At 45.5% G+C, this 25,117-nt stretch overlaps 2 protein-coding genes across 9 annotated transcripts in view; both read right to left on the bottom strand.

The window, feature by feature from the left end:
* LOC124471307 (NACHT, LRR and PYD domains-containing protein 6-like) overlaps positions 1-22,514 on the bottom strand; it is a 332,215-nt gene extending 309,701 nt beyond the window's left edge. For all 4 annotated transcript variants that reach the window (XM_047025773.1, XM_047025774.1, XM_047025776.1 and 1 more), the window contains exons 1-4: positions 22,411-22,514; positions 2,302-2,481; positions 2,059-2,178; positions 482-598 (exon numbers count right to left, since the gene is read on the bottom strand). In XM_047025773.1, coding sequence (XP_046881729.1) covers positions 482-598; positions 2,059-2,178; positions 2,302-2,390 — 326 coding nt within the window. In that variant the 5' untranslated portion in view covers positions 2,391-2,481; positions 22,411-22,514. The remainder of the gene's footprint in view (positions 1-481; positions 599-2,058; positions 2,179-2,301; positions 2,482-22,410) is intronic.
* The window catches only part of LOC124471292 (NACHT, LRR and PYD domains-containing protein 12-like), a 1,476,309-nt gene that overhangs the window by 310,680 nt on the left and 1,140,512 nt on the right, over positions 1-25,117 (bottom strand). The window lies entirely within an intron of this gene.

Here is a 25,117-nt window from a genome sequence, read left to right as displayed (position 1 = left end):
TCTTTAACTTTTACTGTGAGAAAATGACATAATTCTAAAGGCCTACGGATGTATCACAACATTTTAATGTGTGAGCACTAATATCAGATCAAAATGAACACATGTAGCCTTAATTAAATATTGAATAACGTAGGGTAGTCTACCGTCGGAGACAACCACTACGCCTCATTCAGCCAGTTTAAACGGCTGCTAGATGACGCTGTTCATTTTCAAAGCGCCGATAGTTCGGCTCTTTGGGCCGGCACAATCCGGAAGAAACCACCAAAATCCATGAATTGCAGCGAATTAAAAATATTAATTCCATGTCTTTTATGCATTTTTTCCACTTTCAAATTATCCTGCGGGCCTGATCGAACCTCCTTGGGGGCCGGTTCCGGCCCGCGGGCCTTATGTTTGACACCCCTGCTATACACAGACGGCTTCTTCACATCATGTCACTTTCATGACATAACATTGAACACCAGCAGAGGTCAGTACATACCCTTCCTCATTAGAAGGTCCTCCTCCATCACTGAACATGATAGGTCGATCCATAGACCAGTCACTCTTCATGGACACACAGCTGGGTACAGGTGAGGCTGGTCTCTGCTGTCTCATCCTGTCAACAAACACAACAAAGTGTCTTACAAACATAGATCATTTAAAGGACACACCAGATATCTCATACTGTCCAACATGTGTTGCTGTAGTCATTCATCAGATGGGTTTAAAACCAGGCTTGAATATTGCTGTTCAACATGAATGAGAGTCAGACAGGCAGGTTTCCAGACCTGTTGTTACTCTGTATCTCTCACTGTGAACCTTTACCACATGGTCTGTATGTCAGCCAGGCTGGCAGTCAGCAGCTCTAACCCTGTGTTTTAGTAGGGATGTGATGATGGATACTTTAGTATCTACAGTCAGCAGCTCTAACCCTGTGTTTTAGTAGGGATGTGATGAGGGATACTTTAGTATCTACAGTCAGCAGCTCTAACCCTGTGTTTTAGTAGGGATGTGATGAGGGATACTTTAGTATCTACAGTCAGCAGCTCTAACCCTGTGTTTTAGTAGGGATGTGATGAGGGGTACTTTATTATCTACAGTCAGCAGCTCTAACCCTGTGTTTTAGTAGGGATGTGATGAGGGATACTTTAGTATCTACAGTCAGCAGCTCTAACCGTGTGTTTTAGTAGGAATGTGATGAGGGATACTTTAGTATCTACAGTCAGCAGCTCTAACCCTGTGTTTTAGTAGGGATGTGATGAGGGATACTTTAGTATCTACAGTCAGCAGCTCTAACCCTGTGTTTTAGTAGGGATGTGATGAGGGATACTTTAGTATCTACAGTCAGCAGCTCTAACCCTGTGTTTTAGTAGGGATGTGATGAGGGATACTTTAGTATCTACAGTCAGCAGCTCCAACCCTGTGTTTTAGTAGGGATGTGATGAGGGATACTCTAGTATCTACAGTCAGCAGCTCTAACCCTGTGTTTTAGTAGGGATGTGATGAGGGATACTTTAGTATCTACAGTCAGCAGCTCTAACCCTGTGTTTTAGTAGGGATGTGATGAGGGATACTTTAGTATCTACAGTCAGCAGCTCTAACCCTGTGTTTTAGTAGAGATTTTACATAGTAAAGCAAAGGTTTACATTGGACTTTTAGTTTATTAATACTACTTTATACTTTGTTTCACTTAATAAAATCGATGTCTTTACCAGTGAGCAACATGTCCCCTTTCATGGATTCTTTCCAAACATTTTAACAGCTCAGTATTACCAACAAACAGGTGTTGGCAATGAATGGGTCTGGCCTGGCCAACTGTATAAACTTAACAATTAGACAGTAAAGACAATAAACAGTAGGGATTGAGGCTGGCAGGTTGTGTTCGGACATTAATAAGTAATGTTGCATTGATTCATGTGGACCCAAATACATTTAAACACTATCACTATAATCACATAGAAACTATAAGACAAATATATTATAATATAGGAGTATTGAGTCCCAGTACAGACGGCTTCTTCACACCATGTCACCTTTATTACATAACATTGAACACCAGCAGAGGTCAGTACATACCCTTCCTCATTAGAAGGTCCTCCTCCATCACTGAACATGAGAGGTACATTCATAGACCTGTCACTCTTCATGGACACACAGCTGGGTACAGGTGAGGCTGGTCTCTGCTGCTGGATTGGGCTTCAACACAACAGAGACAGACCTTCAGTCTCTCATTTATTCTGACTCATGATGATGTCATAATATCACTGCTGAGCTCTGAGATGGAGAACAGTCATGAACAGGTCCGGATTCTCATCTTACCTCTTAGCTTTGGTGTCCATGTCATGTTCCCCAGAGAGACTCATTTTAGAGGCAGGGACCCCTTCCTCTCTCTTCCCAGAGAGACTCATTTTAGAGGAAGTGCCCTGTTCCTCTCTCTCAAAGTCAGAACTTAACTCCTCAGGATCAGATTAGAAGGATTTTGAAGCCAGACCTGTAGACCTGTAAACAAAAAACAGTTAGAATCCAACCCTATCAGACTGTTACCTCAAGAGAGGAAGCACAACGTACTCTATACCCTCATTAAGAACACACCACTATGATGTAAACAACTAATTTAAAACTTTTTCAGTACTAAGCAGATTTGAGGCGCAGGGTAGAGAACATAACAGCCCCATGCAGTTCTGACAGTATGTCCTCAGTCATTTACCTCATACTGACATAAGACAACAGAAGACAACAGAGAAGACAACAAGCTCCACTCCATCATACTGCACCATCAGCTGTACTGAGCACTACCTCACTTCCTCTTAAAACAAGCTCCACTCCATCATACTGCACCATCAGCTGTACTGAGCACTACCTCACTTCCTCTTACAACAAGCTCCACTCCATCATACTGCACCATCAGCTGTACTGAGCACTACCTCACTTCCTCTTACAACAAGCTCCACTCCATCATACTGCACCATCAGCTTTACTGAGCACTACCTCACTTCCTCTTACAACAAGCTCCACTCCATCATACTGCACCATCAGCTGTACTGAGCACAACCTCACTTCCTGTTACAACAAGCTCCACTCCATCATACTGCACCATCAGCTGTACTGAGCACTACCTCACTTCCTCTTAGAAAACCTTGATGGATCAGTGACGTATGACGTGTCTGTGTGGATAGATGATTATCTATGTTTATAGAGTTTACAGGATTACGGTTACAACAATGTCATTGTAATCACAGTATTTTGAATGACTTGATAAATGACCAACAACAGCATGACTGACTGATTAAGTGAAACAATAAAAGTTATTTTGATCTTGTTAGATCATACAGTAGTTGGATGTTTTAAGTTGGTATTGAATGTCGGCCATTAGACTGAGCAAGAGGTTAGTAAGATGAAGTAACTCTGGAAAATCACATTCCCTGTTAATATACGTGCATACTGATACTGTGAAGAACCCTGATCAAACATTGCAATGGTTAACGCTCTTTCCTCCCCGACATGGCATTGTTGTAAGCTCTGTTTATGATTTGTCAGGATGTAATCATTGACTGTACAATTTCTGTATTTCTTTAAGTTAGACCATTTCATTCTGTTCATGTCACATCTGTGTGCGTTCACCTGTTTGGTCTGGCCCTCTCCAGGTGTATCTCATCTGCTCATTACTAGGGTATTTAGTCAGGTGGGTCATGTTTGTCCTTTGCCAGTTTGTTTTGTGTGTTTCTACCGAGCGTTCCCGTGTTCCTGTTACCTGTTCTGTTTCTGCCTTGTGCTTTGATTTCCCTTAGACCTCGATTAGACTGTACTACGACTACTTACCTGATCCCGGATTGTACCTTCACCGACCACCTGCCTGTCCCCGACTACTCTGCCTTAAATAAACCCCATTGTTCTTGGAAGCTACTTCCTGTGTCTGGGTCTACCTCTGTGCGTGAGCCGAGACAGTTCATTGATCTTATATCAAATTCATAATCTTACTTGTTCATACAATCCATATTTAAGTTATGCTGGTGACACACCACAGGATAATAGGGCCGATTTCGGCCCTTCCGACAATCCTAGGTAACATATGTCCAGATTATCTTGATGGTTCTGCAGATTTTATCAGGTGTTCCCTTGGTGTGAGGTGTGTTAAGAGTGACCACACACTGTAGGAGCAAAACGGCTAAATCTAGGATTTTTTGTCCTCATGTTTGTGGTCTCTCACAGTTTGAAAATCTTATAAGATTAAAAAAATCGTATGGTGTGTCCCCAGCATTACTTCAATAAATTCATAGTAAAGATATTGTGACGTGTGCGTGTTCACTAATGTTAAGATTGGCTCTACACTTCATTCCTTCAGATTAAAGATTATTACATATGTAGCAGAGAGTCAACAGACAAAGCTTGGTACCATCCACACCTTTCCCCTACCCCCGAAAAGGGGGAAGGGTCCTTCCCTTTTGTCCTTATCTCCCAGAAGATGCTTCAAAGCCTGACCCAGCATGGGGTCAGGAACAGAGACCACATGGTCACACAGTATCAGACAATGGAGTATAAGGGAGAACTTTCTTTCGTGGAGTTACAAACATATTTCTCAAGGACTACATGGCTCATGGACACTAATTCAATGACAGTAGTCGATGTGTTATAATGTGTGTTTTCTCATTTACCTAGAACGTGTGTAATTGATGTTTGATTATAACTCCCCTTCAGATATAGTTAAATCAGTCAATCTTGATATCAAAATAATTGTATCATACTAACAAAACCAGTTATGAACGTTGTATTGCTCTATTCTGAAGTTTAAGCATTTCATGGACATTTGAGATAATGGAATTTAAACTATCAGCCACTTCACACCTCTGGGCAGATCTCAAGACGACGCCCAGGTGGAAGTAACTGACCAATGAGAGAGGTCACCTTCACACGGATGACCCCCTGTTCTTTGGAGTATAAAATCGCCGAACTTACAATCACCCCCGCTTGTTCGTAGGATTAACTTGGGGTGAACGCGTCACTCTCTAACCTTTACCTCATAACCTGCACCTTCACTTTGCGCCCGGAACTTTGACGAGAGATTCCGTTTCCTATTCGTTGGATATAACGAACCATTGACTCCGTTCTTCAAACCGACAAAAGTAACTGCGATTTGCAATATTTCTTACTTGTGACATATTGGCATGTTGTGATTGAATTGTCGATGTTTGATTGTATTTTACAAATGATTTAACTTGACCATCGTTAGATCAGTTGCTATTGATCGTCCATTGTTACTATAGAAGCCTCTTCCTCTGTACCTCTTCCTCACTCTCTCTCTCCCCTCCCCCTCCACACGCGCTCTACGCAGCCATTGTGCCAGTGCGCTCTCATTAGAATTTAGGCCTACTGTACTGCTTTAGCCCAACTAACCCATAACTTATCTGGTATGTGTTCACTATAATTACATTCTCTTAAATAAATCATTGTGTATAATACTCGCGTATCTCTCACGTTATATGATCTGCTCTACTTTCATAGAATTCCCTACTTAAGATTAGACTGATTATTACGAGTGCTATTATTCAATATTATTAAACAAGGTTTCCTCTGTCCCTTTCATGAATCAGAGGTGGTGCCCCCAAGAACGACTATACTTTATTATAAACTAAGTATTGCTAATCTTAACCGTGCAAACCACGCTACATACTGGAGCCCCGTGCGAGGCTTTGAAACAGATTGAAATGAGCGATTTATAACTTGAGATACATCTTCCGTCTGAAACAGAACCCACCCTCCCACCCTTTTGGTTAAAATAACGTCCGTTGTATTTAACTATTCCCCAAATAGCTACAGTTTTAAACACTGTTTAAATACTGTGCTGTGTACTGATTGAATTGGTTTTTCGTAACAACTGAATGTTTGTGGTTGCTATCTAGCTTTGAGCTAAAAGTTGAGCGAAGGTACGCGCGTGCGCAGTGACACGGCGTCCCGTCTCATTTCATTTTGTAAAATCTTAAGGCAGCGCTTCCGAGAGAAGGCATAAGAACCTTTTAACGGGTCATAACCACTACTTATATTGGTACCATACACGCTTCTAAAAGGTGTATCTTAGTAGTGTTTCCTATTTTGGGTTAAGCGAATTACCCTTGAAACTGATAAGTTGTTCCGAGAAACAAACATGCGGTTTTGTCCTAAAGGACTTTTATTTTGAAAGATACTTCACAGTTCTTTACTAAGCTATATGCTTCAATATTGTTAAGCAATTCGTCATTGATTAACCTAGCTTTTCGAAAAAGCTTCACTTTGTTTTGCATGTAATTCAACATTAATGTAAACACTCAACTTTCTAGAATCAATAAAGTACCAGTAAAATAATTATTGAGACAGTGGGTCGCTGTAATTTAAAGACTTTTATTGCGTGCTTAACCGGAAATAGTTACGCTTCGTCAGCAAGACTTATAATTTGATTTCATTCCGCGCACTTAAAAGTGGAAGTTGTCAGAATATCGGCGCTGTTGACCATCCTGAACTGTAATTCTATTTATCCCTCATCAGTATCCAATTTTAACACAATCACTAAATAATAATTAAACGTAAAGTGTATTATTTTTAGTTTGCCCACTTTATCTGTGATCAGTCCAAAAGGACTTTTGTTTGGAAGTAGCCGAACAACGCAGCTTGTACTGTCGCAAATTGTTAAACTATTCTTACATAGATTAACCTAGCTTTTCGAAAAAGCTTCACTTTGTTTTGCATGTAATTCAACATTAATGTAAACACTCAACTTTCTAGAATCAATAAAGTAACAGTAAAATAATTATTGAGACAGTGGGTCGCTGTAATTTAAAGACTTTTATTGCTTGCTTAACCGGAAATAGTTACGCTTCGTCAGCAAGACTTGTAATTTGATTTCATTCCGCGCACTTAAAAGTGGATGTTGTTGGAATATCGGCGCTGTTGACCATCCGGAACTGTAATTCTATTTACCCCTCATCAGTATCCAATTTTAACACAGTCACTAAACAATAATTTGACGTAAAGTGTATTATTTTTTAGTTTGCCCACTTTATCTGCGATCAGTCCAAAAGGACTTTTGTTTGGAAGTAGCCGAACAACGCAGCTTGTACTGTCACAAATTGTTAAACTATTCTTAAATTGATAAACCTACGCCTTCGAAAAGAAGCTTCACTGTCTTACATTCAATTCGACATTAATGTAAAACCTTGCCCAATTTAAAGCTACATTATAGATGCAGCAGGAATTTGGTTTATTATCTGCAATTTGATCTGCGATTATAACCTTAATATTAATTTTCAATTTGAATATTAATTTCACTTTTGGATTGTTAATCTTTGAATATTAATTTCGGATTTAAAGTTAATATACATTTAATTTCTATTAAAATCATTTTTTTTTTTTACAATTTTTTTTTAAAAAAACAACACTACAAAATTAGTGCCTAAGAACTTTACCACAATAGCATTGTGTTAATAACCTCCATTAGCCGAACCAATCCCTAGTTAACTAAACATGTCTCACCTCACGGAAGCTGAGAAATTAATGGTCTACCTGTCAGAAAAAGAAAACCCAAACTATGTAGAAACCCTAACCGATCTACCGTTTGAGGGGATCGCATTGAAAACCCTGGAAGTGGTCGCAGAAAATGTGGGCCAACCATTGAACAAGTCCCAAACCATCAAATGCATATCCAGCCTCGGTCTAAACTATGCTGCACAACTCAGGTTATCAATTGCGGATGTCAAAACACAATGGGCACAAGCTCTCCGAGATCAAGAAGAGGCTCTCAAAGTGACAGAAAGTGAACGACAGCGCCGGGAACAATTGGAACAAGAAGCAAGCGACCTGACTGGAGAACTGGAGAGCGCTAAAACTAACCTAATACAACAGGAAATGCCCCTCAAACAGGCCCTCAAAGCAAAAGCAATGGAACAGGACCGACGAGAAGAAAGAGAACAGGAAGCCAGCAGTTTAGCCGAAGAACTAGAAGACGCTAAGACTCAGCTAACGCAACAAGAAAGATCCCTCAAAGATGCCCTCGAAGCAGAAGAAAGAGAACAGGAAGCCAGCAGTTTAGCCGAAGAACTGGAAGACGCTAAGACTCAGCTAACGCAACAAGAAAGATCCCTCAGAGATGCCCTCGAGGCGAAAGAAAGGGAACAAGACAGACGAAAACGACTGGAAGAGGACCAGGAAACCAGCGACCTAGTCGAAGAACTGGAAAAAGCTAAAACACAGCTAACGGAACAGGAAACACAGCTAACGGAACAGGAAACACAGCTAACGGAACAGGAAACGCAGCTAATACGACAGGAATTGACCTTCAAAGATGCCCTCGAAGCGAAAGAAGGAGCTAACCGAAGCTATGCCTCCGTCACACTTGAAGATGAAGTGCCCGGCAAAGGATCGCTGGACACGGGTGCAGAACTCTGCCTAATTGCACCCACCTTGGCCGCCCAGCTAAAAGGAATAGCTAGCTCACACAGAAGATGGAGTAACAGTGAAGATAGCGAATTCAACATCACAGGCTTCACCCAAAACAAAACTCCATTCACAGAGACTCTGTACTTGAAGCAAACACTTGGGGAAATGCACCTAATCCACCCCATCCATGTCTCTTCGCTTGTGACCGAAAAACTGCTGATTGGACACAATCTACTCAACAGAAAAGAACCCCTCGTTGACTTCAACCAAAACCAGATGTGGACCCACGTCAAGAAGCCTTATCCACTGCCTCACCCTGAAGTCCAGAACACAGTCTTCACAGTGGAAGGGGGGGGACATCCCACGTCTGATCCACATCTCTCAGAAGAGGACCCGATCCATGGGTTAGATGGCCACTCCAGACCGCCCCAGAGCTATGCCACTCACCCATCAAGGAAAAAGGGTCAAAAAGAATTAGCAAAACGCCATGACCGTCGGATGCCAGCAGAAACCCACCTGCAACGAGAAGCGTCACAGGTCCAAAAGAAGTCACATGATGCGAACTGGAGGAGAGCGCAGAAAGTAGGAAGACCTACTTTGGTCGACAAGTATCCCAGAAGAAGCACCCCAGCTGTGACGAAGTGGCACAACCCCCGGAAGAGACCACCGCTACTCGCGGACAACAAGCCAGGCACAGAGCCCTACCCTGGCTTCGAAACAGAAGTGATACAACAGCTGGGAAAAGCTGATGCCTTGGAAGAGGACACACAGAGACAACAGCTGAGACAGCTGTTCTACAAGCACAGTGCAACCTTCTCCAAGGATTCCTTGAATTGTGGAGCAACAGACATCCACACTGTTCGCATCCCCACGGATCCAAACGCGGCCCCAACGTTTGTACGGCAGTACAAAATCCCACTGGCTGCTTACAACTCAGTACAAGAAATCATCGACTCACTGTTACAAAAACAGATCATCAGAGAATGCAATAGCACCTACAACGCCCCCCTGTGGCCGGTGCTCAAGCCTACTGGAAAATGGAGGCTCACCATTGACTATCGACAACTCAACAAGCAAGTCCCGTTGTCACGATGGCCAATGATCCATCTTGACCAAGAATTGGCCAAGATCTCTCAAGCACAATACTTCTCAACAGTTGATGTTGCCAACGGGTTCTGGACAATGAAAGTGGACCCAGGAGACCCACACAAACTGGCCTTCTCGTTCGCAAACCGCCAATTCACTTTCAACAAATGCCCCTTCGGCTACTCCAACTCACCCGCAGAGTTCAATATCTTCTTGCACAAGGCAATGCCTGACGCAGCCACCAGAGGCAACCTAATCTGCGTGGATGACGTCCTGATGCGAAGCCAGTCATGGTCAGACCACCTTCAGAAAATTGACCATGCCCTCTCACAACTCTCCCAAGCAGGAGCAAAGCTTGCCCTGTCGAAAGGACAATGGGGGAGGAAAAAGGTGAACTACGTTGGTCTCCTAGTAGGACCCAATGGGATCGAGCCCCAATCAACCAGAATTGAAGCGATACAGAACATAAAAACGCCGGCAGACATATCGGAACTACGAAGCTTCCTAGGAATCTGCAACTACTCAAGGCAATTCATTGAGAACTATGCAGACATCTCCAAACCCCTAAAATCACTCCTCCAAAAAGAAACAAACTTCCACTGGACTGAACAACACAGCGCGGCGATGATTGAACTCAAACACCGGCTGTGCACTGCTCCATGTCTGGCCTACCCCAACAAAGACAAAGAGTACCACTTGGAGGCTGGATTTTCCAAACACTGCATGAGTGCAGGTTTATACCAAATCTATGATAAAGGCAAACGTATCGTCGCCTACACAAGCAAAAATCTCAGCATGGTGGAAGACAAGTTCTCAGACTGCGAGAAAGCGTTGCTGTCCACGGTGTGGGCAGTAGAACATTACCAGAACTATGTTGGAGGGCAGAAGATAATCATCGAAACATGCCACCAACCGGTCACCTTCCTCAACAGCCAAAGACTACGTGAAGGAAGGGTTTCCAACAGCCGAATAGCCACCTGGATGATGGCCTTCCAAGGCTATGACGTCGAAGTCAAGTATGGACAAAACAACAAAATGTCCCTAGGCCAAGGCCTGGCTACGTGCCAACATTGTGTCAGGGAGGACACCTCCGTGGAATCGCCAACAATCACCGCTGCACCACCTCCACCTCCGTCAAATCACCACTACTTCGATGAGAACACCTGCGATGGCTTACCAACAGCATTCGTTGATGGATGTTCCTTCCATCATGAAAAATATGTCCGAGCTGGAGTGGGAATAACCTGGGAAAACGATCCCAATCTCAAGACCCAACAGATCCAGCTTGGAACTAAAACCAGCCAATATGCAGAATTAGCGGGAATCCTCATCACGGTTCAGCAAGCCGCTGAAAATAACCTAAAAACCTTTGTGATCTGCAGTGACTCCAACTACGCCAGACTCTCTTTCATATGTCACCTGCCTAACTGGAAGCAAAACGACATGAAGAATCAACGTGGAAAAGAGGTGAAGAACCCGGAACTGATCCTGGCGTGCGACAAAATCGTCACAAAACAGAACATGATGATATATTGGAAGAAAGTGAAGGGTCATTCACATGTCCCAGGACCAGATAAATCCGGGAATGATGAAGCCGACAGACTGGCCAAAGCGGGCGCCATCACAGGCACGCCATGGAAATTCAAAGAAGAATGGCTGCCACGGACGCCATCCCAAGAAGTTCATGCTGTCACACGAAGCAAAAACAAAAAGGTTACTCCCAAACCCAGTAGTGCTACCCTTACAACTGACCTTGCAAGTCCACTTCACGATTCTGATCTAGTGTCAATGCAACGACGAGATCCAGCGACCAACGCCATGCTCCTGTTCCTGACAACACCAGACGAATATCCAATTACTGCTCAAGCAATGGAAAACTCAGTGGATCTGAACAACCTCTACAATAACAGACACCACCTCAGGATCGAAAAAGGCCTGCTGGTACATGTTTCAGATGCGTACCTGGCCCACAGATGGGTGGTCCCCACGGCACACAGGGGGGTGATGATGGTCCATGCACACGATGAACCCTGCGGAGGCCATCAAGGAGCCACGACCACTTATGACACTCTCCGCCACATTGTCTACTGGCCATACATGGAAAAAGACGTGTCAAATTATGTGAAAGGATGCCTGGTCTGCTGTCAGTTCCAACCTTCCAGACCCCTTCACCGAGCACCGTTACAGAAGAAAGGTATAACGTTCCCCTGGTCAAACATCCAAATCGACTGGATTGGACCAGTGGCAAAATCCTCAAGAGGACACAAGTACCTTCTAACGGTGACATGTGCTTTCACCAAATGGATAGAATGTCTCCCAGCGCCAAATGACACAGCAGAAACCACCGCCGTCCTGCTAATCAACCATGTCTTCAGTCGCTACGGATTGCCAATGTCAATTGACAGTGACCGAGGAACCCACTTCACGGCAACAGTGATGACAGAACTATGGAAAATGCTCGGAGTCCAAACAAAACTCCATATTCCGTACCATCCCCAATCGTCCGGACAGGTGGAGCGAGCTAACAAAACCATAGTGAACATCCTGAAGAAGTATGTGTCCTGTAACCACAAGGACTGGGATATCAAGCTCCCGCTGGTCCTGATGGCCATCAGGGCCACGCCCCACCATTCCACAGGCGTGACGCCTTTTGAAATGATGACAGGAACGCTGATGACGCTGCCCCTGCACCTCCTATACCAAACAGGAGATGCCGCCGTCGCAACAGCCTACACTGCACATCAATACGTGACAGATCTACGCAATCACCTCAAAGAAACCTTTGCGTTTGCCCAACACCACCTGGAGAAAAGTGCCGAGGGTAGGAAAGCATTCTACGACCTTAAAGCATCCCAAAAAGAACTCCAGACGGGAGACAAGGTGTGGTACTACAACTTCACCAAACCGGTTGGGGTCTCAAAGAAGTTCCTCCCAAATTGGTCAGGCCCCTATGAGATAGTAGACAAACTCTCACCAGTGGCCTACCGCATAAAAATTAAAAAGGGGCAACACACCCCGCACCTCAAATGGGTCCACTGCAATCAAATAAAATTGCACACCCCTCTAAAAAACATAGCAGACCCAATTCTAATTACTAACTAATACAATTGGATAAGCTAGAAGTTTCTAACGAGGAACTCCTTACAGCTGGACACCCCATAAACAAACTACCTAAGCCCTCACCCATGAAGTCCAAGACTCCAGGAAGTCACACACTCCCACTTCTTTTTTTTTATTTTATTTTTTATTTTATTTTTATTATTATTCTTTCCTCTATTAATTTTCTTCTTCCTTTCATTTTTAGCATAGGACCTTAACCTAGAGAAACTTATTAATAGGACCCAAGTTAGTCCCATTGATTCCTGCCTTGTTTAGAGTCCACTCATGCCAATGTGTCCAGTAGAAATGCTGTCGTACTGTCGTGTTTGTCTTTTCTCTGCTCTTCTTACGTGCCAACAGCCCAACGACGTCGAGTCATCGGACGTTGCCAGCAGGGGGATATGTAGCAGAGAGTCAACAGACAAAGCTTGGTACCATCCACACCTTTCCCCTACCCCCGAAAAGGGGGAAGGGTTCCTTCCCTTTTGTCCTTATCTCCCAGAAGATGCTTCAAAGCCTGACCCAGCATGGGGTCAGGAACAGAGACCACATGGTCACACAGTATCAGACAATGGAGTATAAGGGAGAACTTTCTTTCGTGGAGTTACAAACATATTTCTCAAGGACTACATGGCTCATGGACACTAATTCAATGACAGTAGTCGATGTGTTATAATGTGTGTTTTCTCATTTACCTAGAACGTGTGTAATTGATGTTTGATTATAACTCCCCTTCAGATATAGTTAAATCAGTCAATCTTGATATCAAAATAATTGTATCATACTAACAAAACCAGTTATGAACGTTGTATTGCTCTATTCTGAAGTTTAAGCATTTCATGGACATTTGAGATAATGGAATTTAAACTATCAGCCACTTCACACCTCTGGGCAGATCTCAAGACGACGCCCAGGTGGAAGTAACTGACCAATGAGAGAGGTCACCTTCACACGGATGACCCCCTGTTCTTTGGAGTATAAAATCGCCGAACTTACAATCACCCCCGCTTGTTCGTAGGATTAACTTGGGGTGAACGCGTCACTCTCTAACCTTTACCTCATAACCTGCACCTTCACTTTGCGCCCGGAACTTTGACGAGAGATTCCGTTTCCTATTCGTTGGATATAACGAACCATTGACTCCGTTCTTCAAACCGACAAAAGTAACTGCGATTTGCAATATTTCTTACTTGTGACATATTGGCATGTTGTGATTGAATTGTCGATGTTTGATTGTATTTTACAAATGATTTAACTTGACCATCGTTAGATCAGTTGCTATTGATCGTCCATTGTTACTATAGAAGCCTCTTCCTCTGTACCTCTTCCTCACTCTCTCTCTCCCCTCCCCCTCCACACGCGCTCTACGCAGCCATTGTGCCAGTGCGCTCTCATTAGAATTTAGGCCTACTGTACTGCTTTAGCCCAACTAACCCATAACTTATCTGGTATGTGTTCACTATAATTACATTCTCTTAAATAAATCATTGTGTATAATACTCGCGTATCTCTCACGTTATATGATCTGCTCTACTTTCATAGAATTCCCTACTTAAGATTAGACTGATTATTACGAGTGCTATTATTCAATATTATTAAACAAGGTTTCCTCTGTCCCTTTCATGAATCAGAGGTGGTGCCCCCAAGAACGACTATACTTTATTATAAACTAAGTATTGCTAATCTTAACCGTGCAAACCACGCTACACATATTAAACCTAGGTTTCCCTGATGTAATAACTCAATATCAGGGTAGTGCCCCCTTCTACTAAATACTTGATAATAAATTAAGTATTTCTGTTTTTCAATTAGCAAACCCCGCTACACGAGCCAGCCGGCAGTGCAAAATCCGTGGTTGGTGATTTCCTGGAAGCCCGCCTAGTTGCAGCTACGCACCTTAGGGAAAAAAAGTACGAGCTTGTGGACAGAATCTGTTGATTTGGAACCTGGTCTTAAAGGGCTGAGGAAAAGTCCCGCTGTGGTGACGCTCTACCAACTAGAGTTTGTCTGGTCCTGATTGGGCAGGTCAATGTTAAACTGTTTAAACACTTAGCTGCCTGTAAAAGAGGATTTGTATACTAGCAACAGCTTACTCTGATACATGGGTATTAGTTTATTGAAATAATTTATGCATAGAAAGTAAGTTGACTTTGATGATTTGAGTATTCCAAAAAGATTTCACACAATATACACACTCTGCAGCTAATTTTAAAAAGACAAGAGAAAGAGGAGGAGAACCTGGTTAAAACAAACTCCCAGCTAGTCAAGAAAAAACTAGCCACTGTGTGTGCAGCCAGAACAGCAATTTTCATGTACAACAGCCAGCTAGGTACCAGGCTCCCAGTATGGCACCAGCAGCACCCCAGTCTAGTAGGGTCCATATGGTGTAGCACCAGCAGCACCCCAGTCTAGTAGGGTCCATATGGTGTAACACCACCAGCAGCACCCCAGTCTAGTAGGGTCCATATGGTGTAACACCAGCAGCAGCACCCCAGTCTAGTAGGGTCCATATGGTGTAACAGCACCAGCAGCACCCCAGTCTAGTAGGGTCCATATGGTGTAACACCACCAGCAGCACCCCAGTCTAGTAGGGTCCATATGGTGTAACACCACCAGCAGCACCCCAGTCTAGTAGGGTCCATATGGTGTAGTACCACCAGCACCCCAGTCTAGTAGGGTCCATATGGTGTAGTACCACCAGCACCCCAGTCTAGTAGGGTCCATATGGTGTAACACCACCAGCAGCACCCCAGTCTAGTAGGGTCCATATGGTGTAACACCAGCAGCACCCCAGTCTAGTAGGGTCCATATGGTGTAACACCACCAGCAGCACCCCAGTCTAGTAGGGTTCATATGGTGTAGTACCACCAGCACCCCAGTCTAGTAGGGTCCATATGGTGTAACACCACCAGCAGCACCCCAGTCTAGTAGGGTCCATATGGTGTAACACCACCAGCAGCACCCCAGTCTAGTAGGGTCCATATGGTGTAGTACCACCAGCACCCCAGTCTAGTAGGGTCCATATGGTGTAGTACCACCAGCACCCCAGTCTAGTAGGGTCCATATGGTGTAACACCACCACCAGCAGCACCCCAGTCTAGTAGGGTCCATATGGTGTAACACCACCAGCAGCACCCCAGTCTAGTAGGGTCCATATGGTGTAACACCACCACCAGCAGCACCCCAGTCTAGTAGGGTCCATATGGTGTAACACCACCAGCAGCACCCCAGTCTAGTAGGGTCCATATGGTGTAACAGCACCAGCAGCACCCCAGTCTAGTAGGGTCCATATGGTGTAACACCACCAGCAGCACCCCAGTCTAGTAGGGTCCATATGGTGTAACAGCAGCATACTATCAGGGACAGGCCCCATACCCACAAGGAGGAAGGACAGGCCCATGGAGGAGCAGAGGGAGAGAGAGGGCAGGTTTTAGAGGGAGAGAGAGGGCAGGTTTTAGAGGGAGAGAGAGGGCAGGTTCTAGAGGGAGAGAGAGGGCAGGTTCTAGAGGGAGAGAGAGGGCAGGTTTTAGAGGGAGAGAGAGGGCAGGTTTTAGAGGGAGAGAGAGGGCAGGTTTTAGAGGGAGAGAGAGGGCAGGTTTTAGAGGGAGAGAGAGGGCAGGTTTTAGAGGGAGAGAGAGGGCAGGTTGTCAGGGTGATATATTGGGGTTTGGTTGCTGACAGTATGGGTCTTAGTTTAGTGTCCAGCTGAGGGACTAAGAACTGAAGCAGCCCTTCTATGTTCCTCCCAGTCTAAAAGACCTGTGTGGAAACAGTGGGATCACTGGGGACTCTCCTGGAATCCACAACACTGGTTGTTGGCCTGTTGCAGACACATGAGACAGGATCATAACCAGGATGACATGCCAGGAATGCTGCACCTAAAAGACTTTCACTGTACCATGAACTATGACCCTGACTCCACAGATTTGGAGTGGGGCATTGAATGGGAGTACTTTGATGGACGACATCCTGGGTAAACACTCCCTTTGAACAACAAGACTTGAGGGCTCGAGGTCAGACAGGTGTCTGCAGCATCACATCTAGCTCCCTTAAACCAACAGAGGACACTAGCACAGCCCAGAGACTTTCTGAGAGGAATGTTGAGATAACAGCAGAGAGCCATGTTGTCACCACTGAACCCAGACAAGCTCCAGACCTCTGGGTGTTCCCATGGTGACCCCTGAACTTGACTAAACCCTCTGTGTGTTCCCATGGTGACCCCTGAACTTGACCAAACCCTCTCTGTGTGTTCCCATGGTGACCCCTGAACTTGATCAAACCCTCTCTGTGTGTTCCCATGGTGACCCCTGAACTTGACCAAACCCTCTCTGTGTGTTCCCATGGTGACTCCTGAACTTGACCAAACCCTCTCTGTGGTTCTGATACCTTGAGACAGGCAGGAAATGTTGTTGGTCTGATTTAATCAGCAGGACCTATGCAGATTATCAGTGTTGTGCATGAACGAGTTCAAGAGAACGTGTTCATTGAGCACATACATTTTTAACTGAACTTTGAACGAGTTCATGAGAGGTATGAACGTGCACAACAAGGCAGATTATCTTATGAGAAGGCAAGACAGGACCTAGGAAGAACCAGTACTCCCCACAGGGAAAGTTAAGTAATATGGAAACTATTGACGGATTACTGAAGGCTGATGTCCTGGTACACTGTAGCACATGTAACACCCATTATGCAGAGAGATGGAGAGAGTAATGGACAGAGAGACAGAGGGAGAGAGGCAGATGTGTGTAGTGTGTGTATTATGCAGAAAGATGGAGAGAGAGAGACAGAGGGAGAGCTGGTGTGTTTGAGACGGATGAGTAGATTAAATAAGAGTCAGAAAGTCAGGAAGGGAGGGACTGTCAGAGCTGCTGGTAGAGGTGTTCATACTGGGAAAACATCACCAAGTCTAACTCTGCTATATCAACATTGGATTAGATTCTATTATTTAACACATTATCACTTACAACAACCTAACCTCAAGAGACATAATGAACAGTGTAATCTTATCTAAACAGCTTTACTGCCTTCTCTGAAACTGCTCTGTCATCACATGTTCTGTAATAACACCCAGTCCAGTAGACATCTGTACTTTAGACAATGATTAACAGGAATGACCAAGGATCTGTACTGTACATTTGTACTCAAAATCACCTTCAGTACCATGACAAACTAACTACTGACTAACAAATGTTACCATTAAACCCATTAAAATCCTTCACTCTCTACTAGATACAGTTATTCATGTGAGTGTCCAACCAAATGTTCCAACGGTTCAGCTGTGTCTCTTGACCACACCCTGGTCCTCCATTCAGGAGGATTGTAGGTCTGAGCGTTTAACTAGAATCATCCTCACTTCCTACCTGACCTGAATCCCAGAATCCTCCTCTCCTCTGCCCTTGTTACCTGAGATCACAGTGACTTCACAAAGACCTGGTGGCAACACACTCTAGAATGTTGAATCATTAACAGCATGAACATCATAAAGCAGATTATTACACTCTGACCAGAAGTTCTGCTCTCCTGTATAAACCCTTCCCTATCTCCCCTGTCCCCTATAGACCTGCTGTACCTGGACTGACCCTCACCTGTTCCTGACCACCACGCTCCTATAGACCTGCTGTACCTGGACTGACCCTCACCTGTCCCTGACCACCACGCTCCTATAGACCTGCTGTACCTGGACTGACCCTCACCTGTCCCTGACCACCATGCTCCTATAGACCTGCTGTACCTGGACTGACCCTCACCTGTCCCTGACCATGGTTCTGGATCAGCTCTTGGTACATCTGAACCTGTGTTCTGATTATAAGTTCCACTCCTGGTCTCTCTGCCCAGTTTTCAGATTGACGAAAAAACACATTTTGTGTTGGGATTATTGGGTGACAGTGTATTAAGGATAAATGGAGTTTAACCTTTAACCTAGGTTATGCTGGGGACACACTACAGGATAATCGGGACGATTTCACCCCTTCCGACAATCCTAGGTAACATCCAAATTATCTTGATGGTTCTCCAGATTATTTTATCAGATGTTCCCTTGGTGTGAGGTGTGTCAAGAGTGACCGAATTTGTTCGGAAGGACGTCGGAGGCGGCCCGATCGCGAATCCTAAATATTCAACATGTTGAATATTTGCCATCAGAAATCCTGATGTGTGGGGGGAACCCCGAGGACCAACGCAGAGTTTATCACGTGAAACGAAACATTATCCAATCAGAAAGCAAGTTGAGAGAAGACGGAAGCATAACAAATGGAGCCACGGCACAGCACAAAAGTGAAATGGAGTTGATTTGTGGCAACAGCAAACCCTTTTATTTCTTTCCGTGAATTTTCTGTGAAAATCATTCCAAACACTATCATCGCAATTTTTTCCTGCATATCGTCCGCCATGCTTCTTAAGTCTCGAGAGACTTTGCGAGATTTCTTGTGTTAACAGTCGGGACACTGGTTGGAAATCTGTTTGTGCGTGATGTGCTGTCTTTGTCAAATCATGGCACACCACACACTGTAGGAGCGAAACGGGTAAATCAAGGATTTTTTGTCTTCATGTGTGTGGTCTCTCACAGTTTGAAGATCTTATAAGATAAAAAAAATAGTTTAGTGTGTCCCCAGCATTAGCGTGATCGCGGTTGTTGGGTTTAGTGAAGCAAGATAAGGAGATTTGATCCTGGGGTGTGTTGAACTTGCTTGGTAGTACAGGACCCAGTACAGGCCTCTATATCTTCTCTCACCCTCCCTCCACCATCACCACTCAGCTTTGCTGACAGCACTTTGTTGTTTTGTAGCTCACTAGTTTTTTACACTTCCAGTATTCCCATATTTTGATGCCTCGCTCATTTATCCATTGTATTCATTTGTGTAGCCCTTTTCAACAGCAAACTTTTAATCAGCAGTGTCACAGAGGGCTTCACAGATGACCAGAGACCAGCACCTATAACCAATCAGCAGTGTCACAGAGGGCTTCACAGATGCCCACAGACCAGCACCTATAACAAATCAGCAGTGTCACAGAGGGCTTCACAGATGCCCACAGACCAGCACCTATAACCAACCTGACCCAAACTCACACTCCCTTCACTGTTTCACTAATGGACACATCCCATCCCTTAGTTATTGTTCACTGCTTTTCTCAGTTTAGTTCAGTACATGCATAACTTTGCAACCCCATGTGTGCAATCGCTTTTGTCACAGACTAAAAGCCAGCCATGACAGGTTTAGTTGTGCAAGGCTCCATCTTCTCTTCATGAGGAAGCGTTGTGGTCTCTTGGTCTTATTTCCTGCTCTAAACCAGTTCTCAGTTTGAGCTGAGTGAATCAGGAAGGGAAACTTCTCATCGTTTACAGACAGTATAGTTCCACAACGAGTGGAATATGTACCCGAGGAAGATCAAGTATCATCAGAAGTGAATAGTTGTACAGTATTTCAGTGGTCAGATTCAAGGTACATTGCAGTTAGCCAGATCACAGAGTAACTGTATCTTGGCTAACAGGCGCAATGGAAAACAAATAGCTAGTGCAACAATAACTTTGGGGTAAGTCATTTGCTTCAGTATATAGCAACAATAACAACTCGATTACAGTAACATCTCAATTCCTCAACTACATTCAAACAATGACGTGTCGATGACAGTAGTGACAACAACACCAAAACAACAACAGTGTTATAATGAATAGCAGGGTTGGCCTCTACTGTCCACATGGTCTGACTCACCACATATACAGTGTGATGATGGATAGCAGGGTTGGCCTCTACTGTCCACATGGTCTGACTCACCACGTATAGAGCAGCTTGTGTCATTTTGAAACAAGCGGAGCTGGTTCATGCAGAGGACGCGAGATCTAGCGCGTCACAGCAATCGTCATCACGCGTCAGGCACACCCTCCTAATAGGGTGGGGTATATAGCAGGGATCCCAGCTCCTGCATTGCTAGTGCGACACAAACTCTCTCGGCCTCCTGCGGCCTCCACCTCCCCGGCCTCCCCCCTTTTGTCTGGTTCTTCTTTTGTAGTTTGATTCTCATCTATCTGGTTTGACCCATTTCTACATTCCAGTCCTGTGCTGCTACAGGGCTCTGTAGAAACCATGTCATGGATGAGGAAATGCATTTCACTTGACGCTCCCAGTAGAAATGATGGGTGTTGGGTGGAGTTGTGAGTCTCATGACTTATAAGAATGATGGGTAAATACGACCTGATCTAAACACTTGATTTAAAAACTTCTGCCAGTCTGATGTACAATCACCCCTAATCATTCCAGAAACATGACTTGTCATCCTGTCACATGATCATCACTGTACTGTGTTCTGTACTGTAACTCTGGATGTTTGTCCTCCCTCACCTGCAGCCTACATCACCTGCCCTGCCAGAACCCTCCTCTCTCTGCCCTGTCTCTGATCACCTGCCCTGCCAGAACCCTCCTCTCTCTGATCACCTGCCCTGCCAGAACCCTCCTCTCTCTGCCCTGTCTCTGATCACCTGCCCTGCCAGAACCCTCCTCTCTCTGCCCTGTCTCTGATCACCTGCCCTGCCAGAGCCCTCCTCTCTCTGCCCTGTCTCTGATCACCTGCCCTGCCAGAACCCTCCTCTCTCTGCCCTGTCTCTGATCACCTGCCCTGCCAGAACCCTCCTCTCTCTGCCCTGTCTCTGATCACCTGCCCTGCCAGAACCCTCCTCTCTCTGCCCTGTCTCTGATCACCTGCCCTGCCAGAACCCTCCTCTCTCTGCCCTGTCTCTGATCACCTGCCCTGCCAGAACCCTCCTCTCTCTGCCCTGTCTCTGATCACCTGCCCTGCCAGAGCCCTCCTCTCTCTGCCCTGTCTCTGATCACCTGCCCTGCCAGAACCCTCCTCTCTCTGCCCTGTCTCTGATCACCTGCCCTGCCAGAACCCTCCTCTCTCTGCCCTGTCTCTGATCACCTGCCCTGCCAGAACCCTCCTCTCTCTGCCCTGTCTCTGATCACCTGCCCTGCCAGAACCCTCCTCTCTCTGCCCTGTCTCTGATCACCTGCCCTGCCAGAACCCTCCTCTCTCTGCCCTGTCTCTGATCACCTGCCCTGCCAGAACCCTCCTCTCTCTGCCCTGTCTCTGATCACCTGCCCTGCCAGAACCCTCCTCTCTCTGCCCTGTCTCTGATCACCTGCCCTGCCAGAACCCTCCTCTCTCTGCCCTGTCTCTGATCACCTGCCCTGCCAGAACCCTCCTCTCTCTGCCCTGTCTCTGATCAGGGTCTTTCTCATGCTCAGGATACTCTTGCAAAGTGCAAATGAAATATTTACCAATGCAGAGAGGAACACATGGAACAGGTTTACACTAGATGGTGTATTGAATGAAGGTTTATGTCATCATAGGTTGTCATGGGCTAGCCATCTCTTTGACCCACAATCAAAAGCTGTTAGCACTAGCTCCCCAGTCTACAGAGGACCAAAGTAGTGTAAATATGATATACAAATATCATATTCTTTAAACCCTTAATGACACATACAGTGTTGTTGTCATATATCCTAGTCTGTCTCCTCCCTGAACACTGATAACTGATAACACAGCACATCCTCTTCCTGTTGATCACCACAGGTAGGAAGTCCTTAACAACTGACTGACATTGTTGCCAACACCCAATAGCCTATGATAACATTTACAGACACAATAGACATGTTTAACAGACATGAAATCATGTTATATTGTAGCCTAGGATCTATTCTGTTAAACAAACACATGTCCAGTATTTGAAAGGATAAGACATCAGACCAGGAATAGAGATGCTAATTGACTTAATCGTAACCTATCCTGGACTGACAGTAAATCCTTCGCTCTCCAACATATGAATAAACACCTTCTACTGACCTTTATAAAACTCTGGTTTCACCATCAGCCTCCTCTCTGTGCTCCATCTGGTTCTGTGTGTGTCTGACAGTAATGTACATACAGTACATATCTGAATGTGTCACACCCACATACATACACTCACACACACTTTTGTTTGGACCAGTTGATCCTGTTTGGAGTCACATTACTGGAACTTTCTTATGTAAGGATGCATGCATACCCAGACAGGATGGGAGAAAGGCAGAGGTTTGAAGGAGAGAGGGGGAGGAGTAGAGGAGGAGATAGGAGGTAAAGGAGACAGGGGGTGAGGAGGAGAGAGGGGGAGGAGTAGAGGAGGAGAGAGGAGGTAAAGGAGACAGGGGGTGAGGAGGAGAGAGGGGGAGGAGTAGAGGAGGAGAGAGGAGGTAAAGGAGACAGGTGGTGAGGAGGAGAGAGGGGGAGGAGTAGAGGAGGAGAGAGGAGGTAAAGGAGACAGGGGGTGAGGAGGAGAGATGGGAATGATTTGATCCTGGGTAAGGTGTGTTGTGACTCGCACTTGAGATCCTTTTGTTTTCTTCTTAACCTGAATCTGGACAGGAAGGAGAGAGAGATACAGAAAAAGATAGAGAATGTACACTGTGTATGTGTGTGAATGTGTTTGTATCAGTGTAGCTACTGTATATGTAAATATACTGTATGTAAGTGTTAGTGGTCAGAATCAGAATGTCAGAATGGGTTTTTATTCGCCATGAAAGTTTGCACAGACAAGGAATTTACTTTGGCAGGAAGGGCCTACCGAGGCAGCAATTATTGGCGCCAACTAGAAAGTTTCAGCATAACATGAGGAGAGGGCAGGAGAGAAAAAAGGCAACCCCCAGACTATGCTCCTAGAGCAGTACATTGTAGGAACAGGCAAAAAACACCTCAGCACACAAGCACATACATATTACAACATTACAGAAATGCATGACTTGCAACGGAGAGGGGGGGGGGGGGGGGTAGACAGCAGCATCTGGACCTGCAGCCATAATAGGCGCTGGACACAGACCCACCAGCCACCCTGGGGGAACAAGCAGGCAAAGGCGTTGGATGGGGGTGGGGGGGTGATGACATATCTGTAGTAGGTGAAAGTTAGTGTGTGAGTATGCTGGGGGTGGGGTGGTGATGGCATATCTGTAGTAGGTGAAAGTTAGTGTGTGAGTATGCTGGGGGTGGGGGGGTGATGGGATCTGTAGTAGATGAAAGTTAGTGTGTGAGTATGCTGGGGGTGGGGGGGTGATGACATATCTGTAGCAGGTGAAAGTTAGTGTGTGAGTATGCTGGGGGTGGGGGGGTGATGGGATCTGTAGTAGATGAAAGTTAGTGTGTGAGTATGCTGGGGGTGGGGGGGTGATGACATATCTGTAGTAGGTGAAAGTGAGTGTGTGAGTATGCTGGGGGTGGGGGGGTGATGACATATCTGTAGTAGGTGAAAGTTAGTGTGTGAGTATGCTGGGGGTGGGGTGGTGATAACATATCTGTAGTAGGTGAAAGTGAGTGTTTGAGTATGCCTGGGGGTGGGGTGGTGATGGCATATCTGTAGTAGGTGAAAGTTAGTGTGTGAGTATGCTGGGGGTGGGGGGGTGATGGGATCTGTAGTAGATGAAAGTTAGTGTGTGAGTATGCTGGGGGTGGGGGGGTGATGACATATCTGTAGTAGGTGAAAGTGAGTGTGTGAGTATGCTGGGGGTGGGGGGGTGATGACATATCTGTAGTAGGTGAAAGTGAGTGTGTGAGTATGCTGGGGGTGGGGTGGTGATGGCATATCTGTAGTAGGTGAAAGTGAGTGTGTGAGTATGCTGGGGGTGGGGGGGTGATGACATATCTGTAGTAGGTGAAAGTGAGTGTGTGAGTATGCTGGGGGTGGGGGGGTGATGGGATCTGTAGTAGATGAAAGTTAGTGTGTGAGTATGCTGGGGGTGGGGGGGTGATGACATATCTGTAGTAGGTGAAAGTGAGTGTGTGAGTATGCCTGGGGGTGGGGTGGTGATGGCATATCTGTAGTAGGTGAAAGTTAGTGTGTGAGTATGCTGGGGGTGGGGGGGTGATGGGATCTGTAGTAGATGAAAGTTAGTGCGTGAGTATGCTGGGGGTGGGGGGGTGATGACATATCTGTAGTAGGTGAAAGTGAGTGTGTGAGTATGCTGGGGGTGGGGGGGTGATGACATATCTGTAGTAGGTGAAAGTGAGTGTGTGAGTATGCTGGGGGTGGGGTGGTGATGGCATATCTGTAGTAGGTGAAAGTGAGTGTGTGAGTATGCTGGGGGTGGGGGGGTGATGACATATCTGTAGTAGGTGAAAGTGAGTGTGTGAGTATGCTGGGGGTGGGGGGGTGATGGGATCTGTAGTAGATGAAAGTGAGTGTGTGAGTATGCTGGGGGTGGGGGGGTGATGACATATCTGTAGTAGGTGAAAGTGAGTGTGTGAGTATGCTGGGGGTGGGGGGGTGATGACATATCTGTAGTAGGTGAAAGTTAGTGTGTGAGTATGCTGGGGGTGGGGGGGTGATGACATATCTGTAGTAGGTGAAAGTGAGTGTGTGAGTATGCTGGGGGTGGGGGGGTGATAACATATCTGTAGTAGGTGAAAGTGAGTGTGTGAGTATGCCTGGGGGTGGGGTGGTGATGGCATATCTGTAGTGGGTGAAAGTTAGTGTGTGAGTATGCTGGGGGTGGGGGGGTGATGACATATCTGTAGTAGGTGAAAG

The sequence above is a fragment of the Hypomesus transpacificus genome, chromosome 9 (genome assembly GCF_021917145.1).
Source record: "Hypomesus transpacificus isolate Combined female chromosome 9, fHypTra1, whole genome shotgun sequence".
Taxonomy (NCBI): Eukaryota; Metazoa; Chordata; class Actinopteri; order Osmeriformes; family Osmeridae; genus Hypomesus; species Hypomesus transpacificus.
This window is presented reverse-complemented; position numbering and strand designations above follow the sequence as displayed.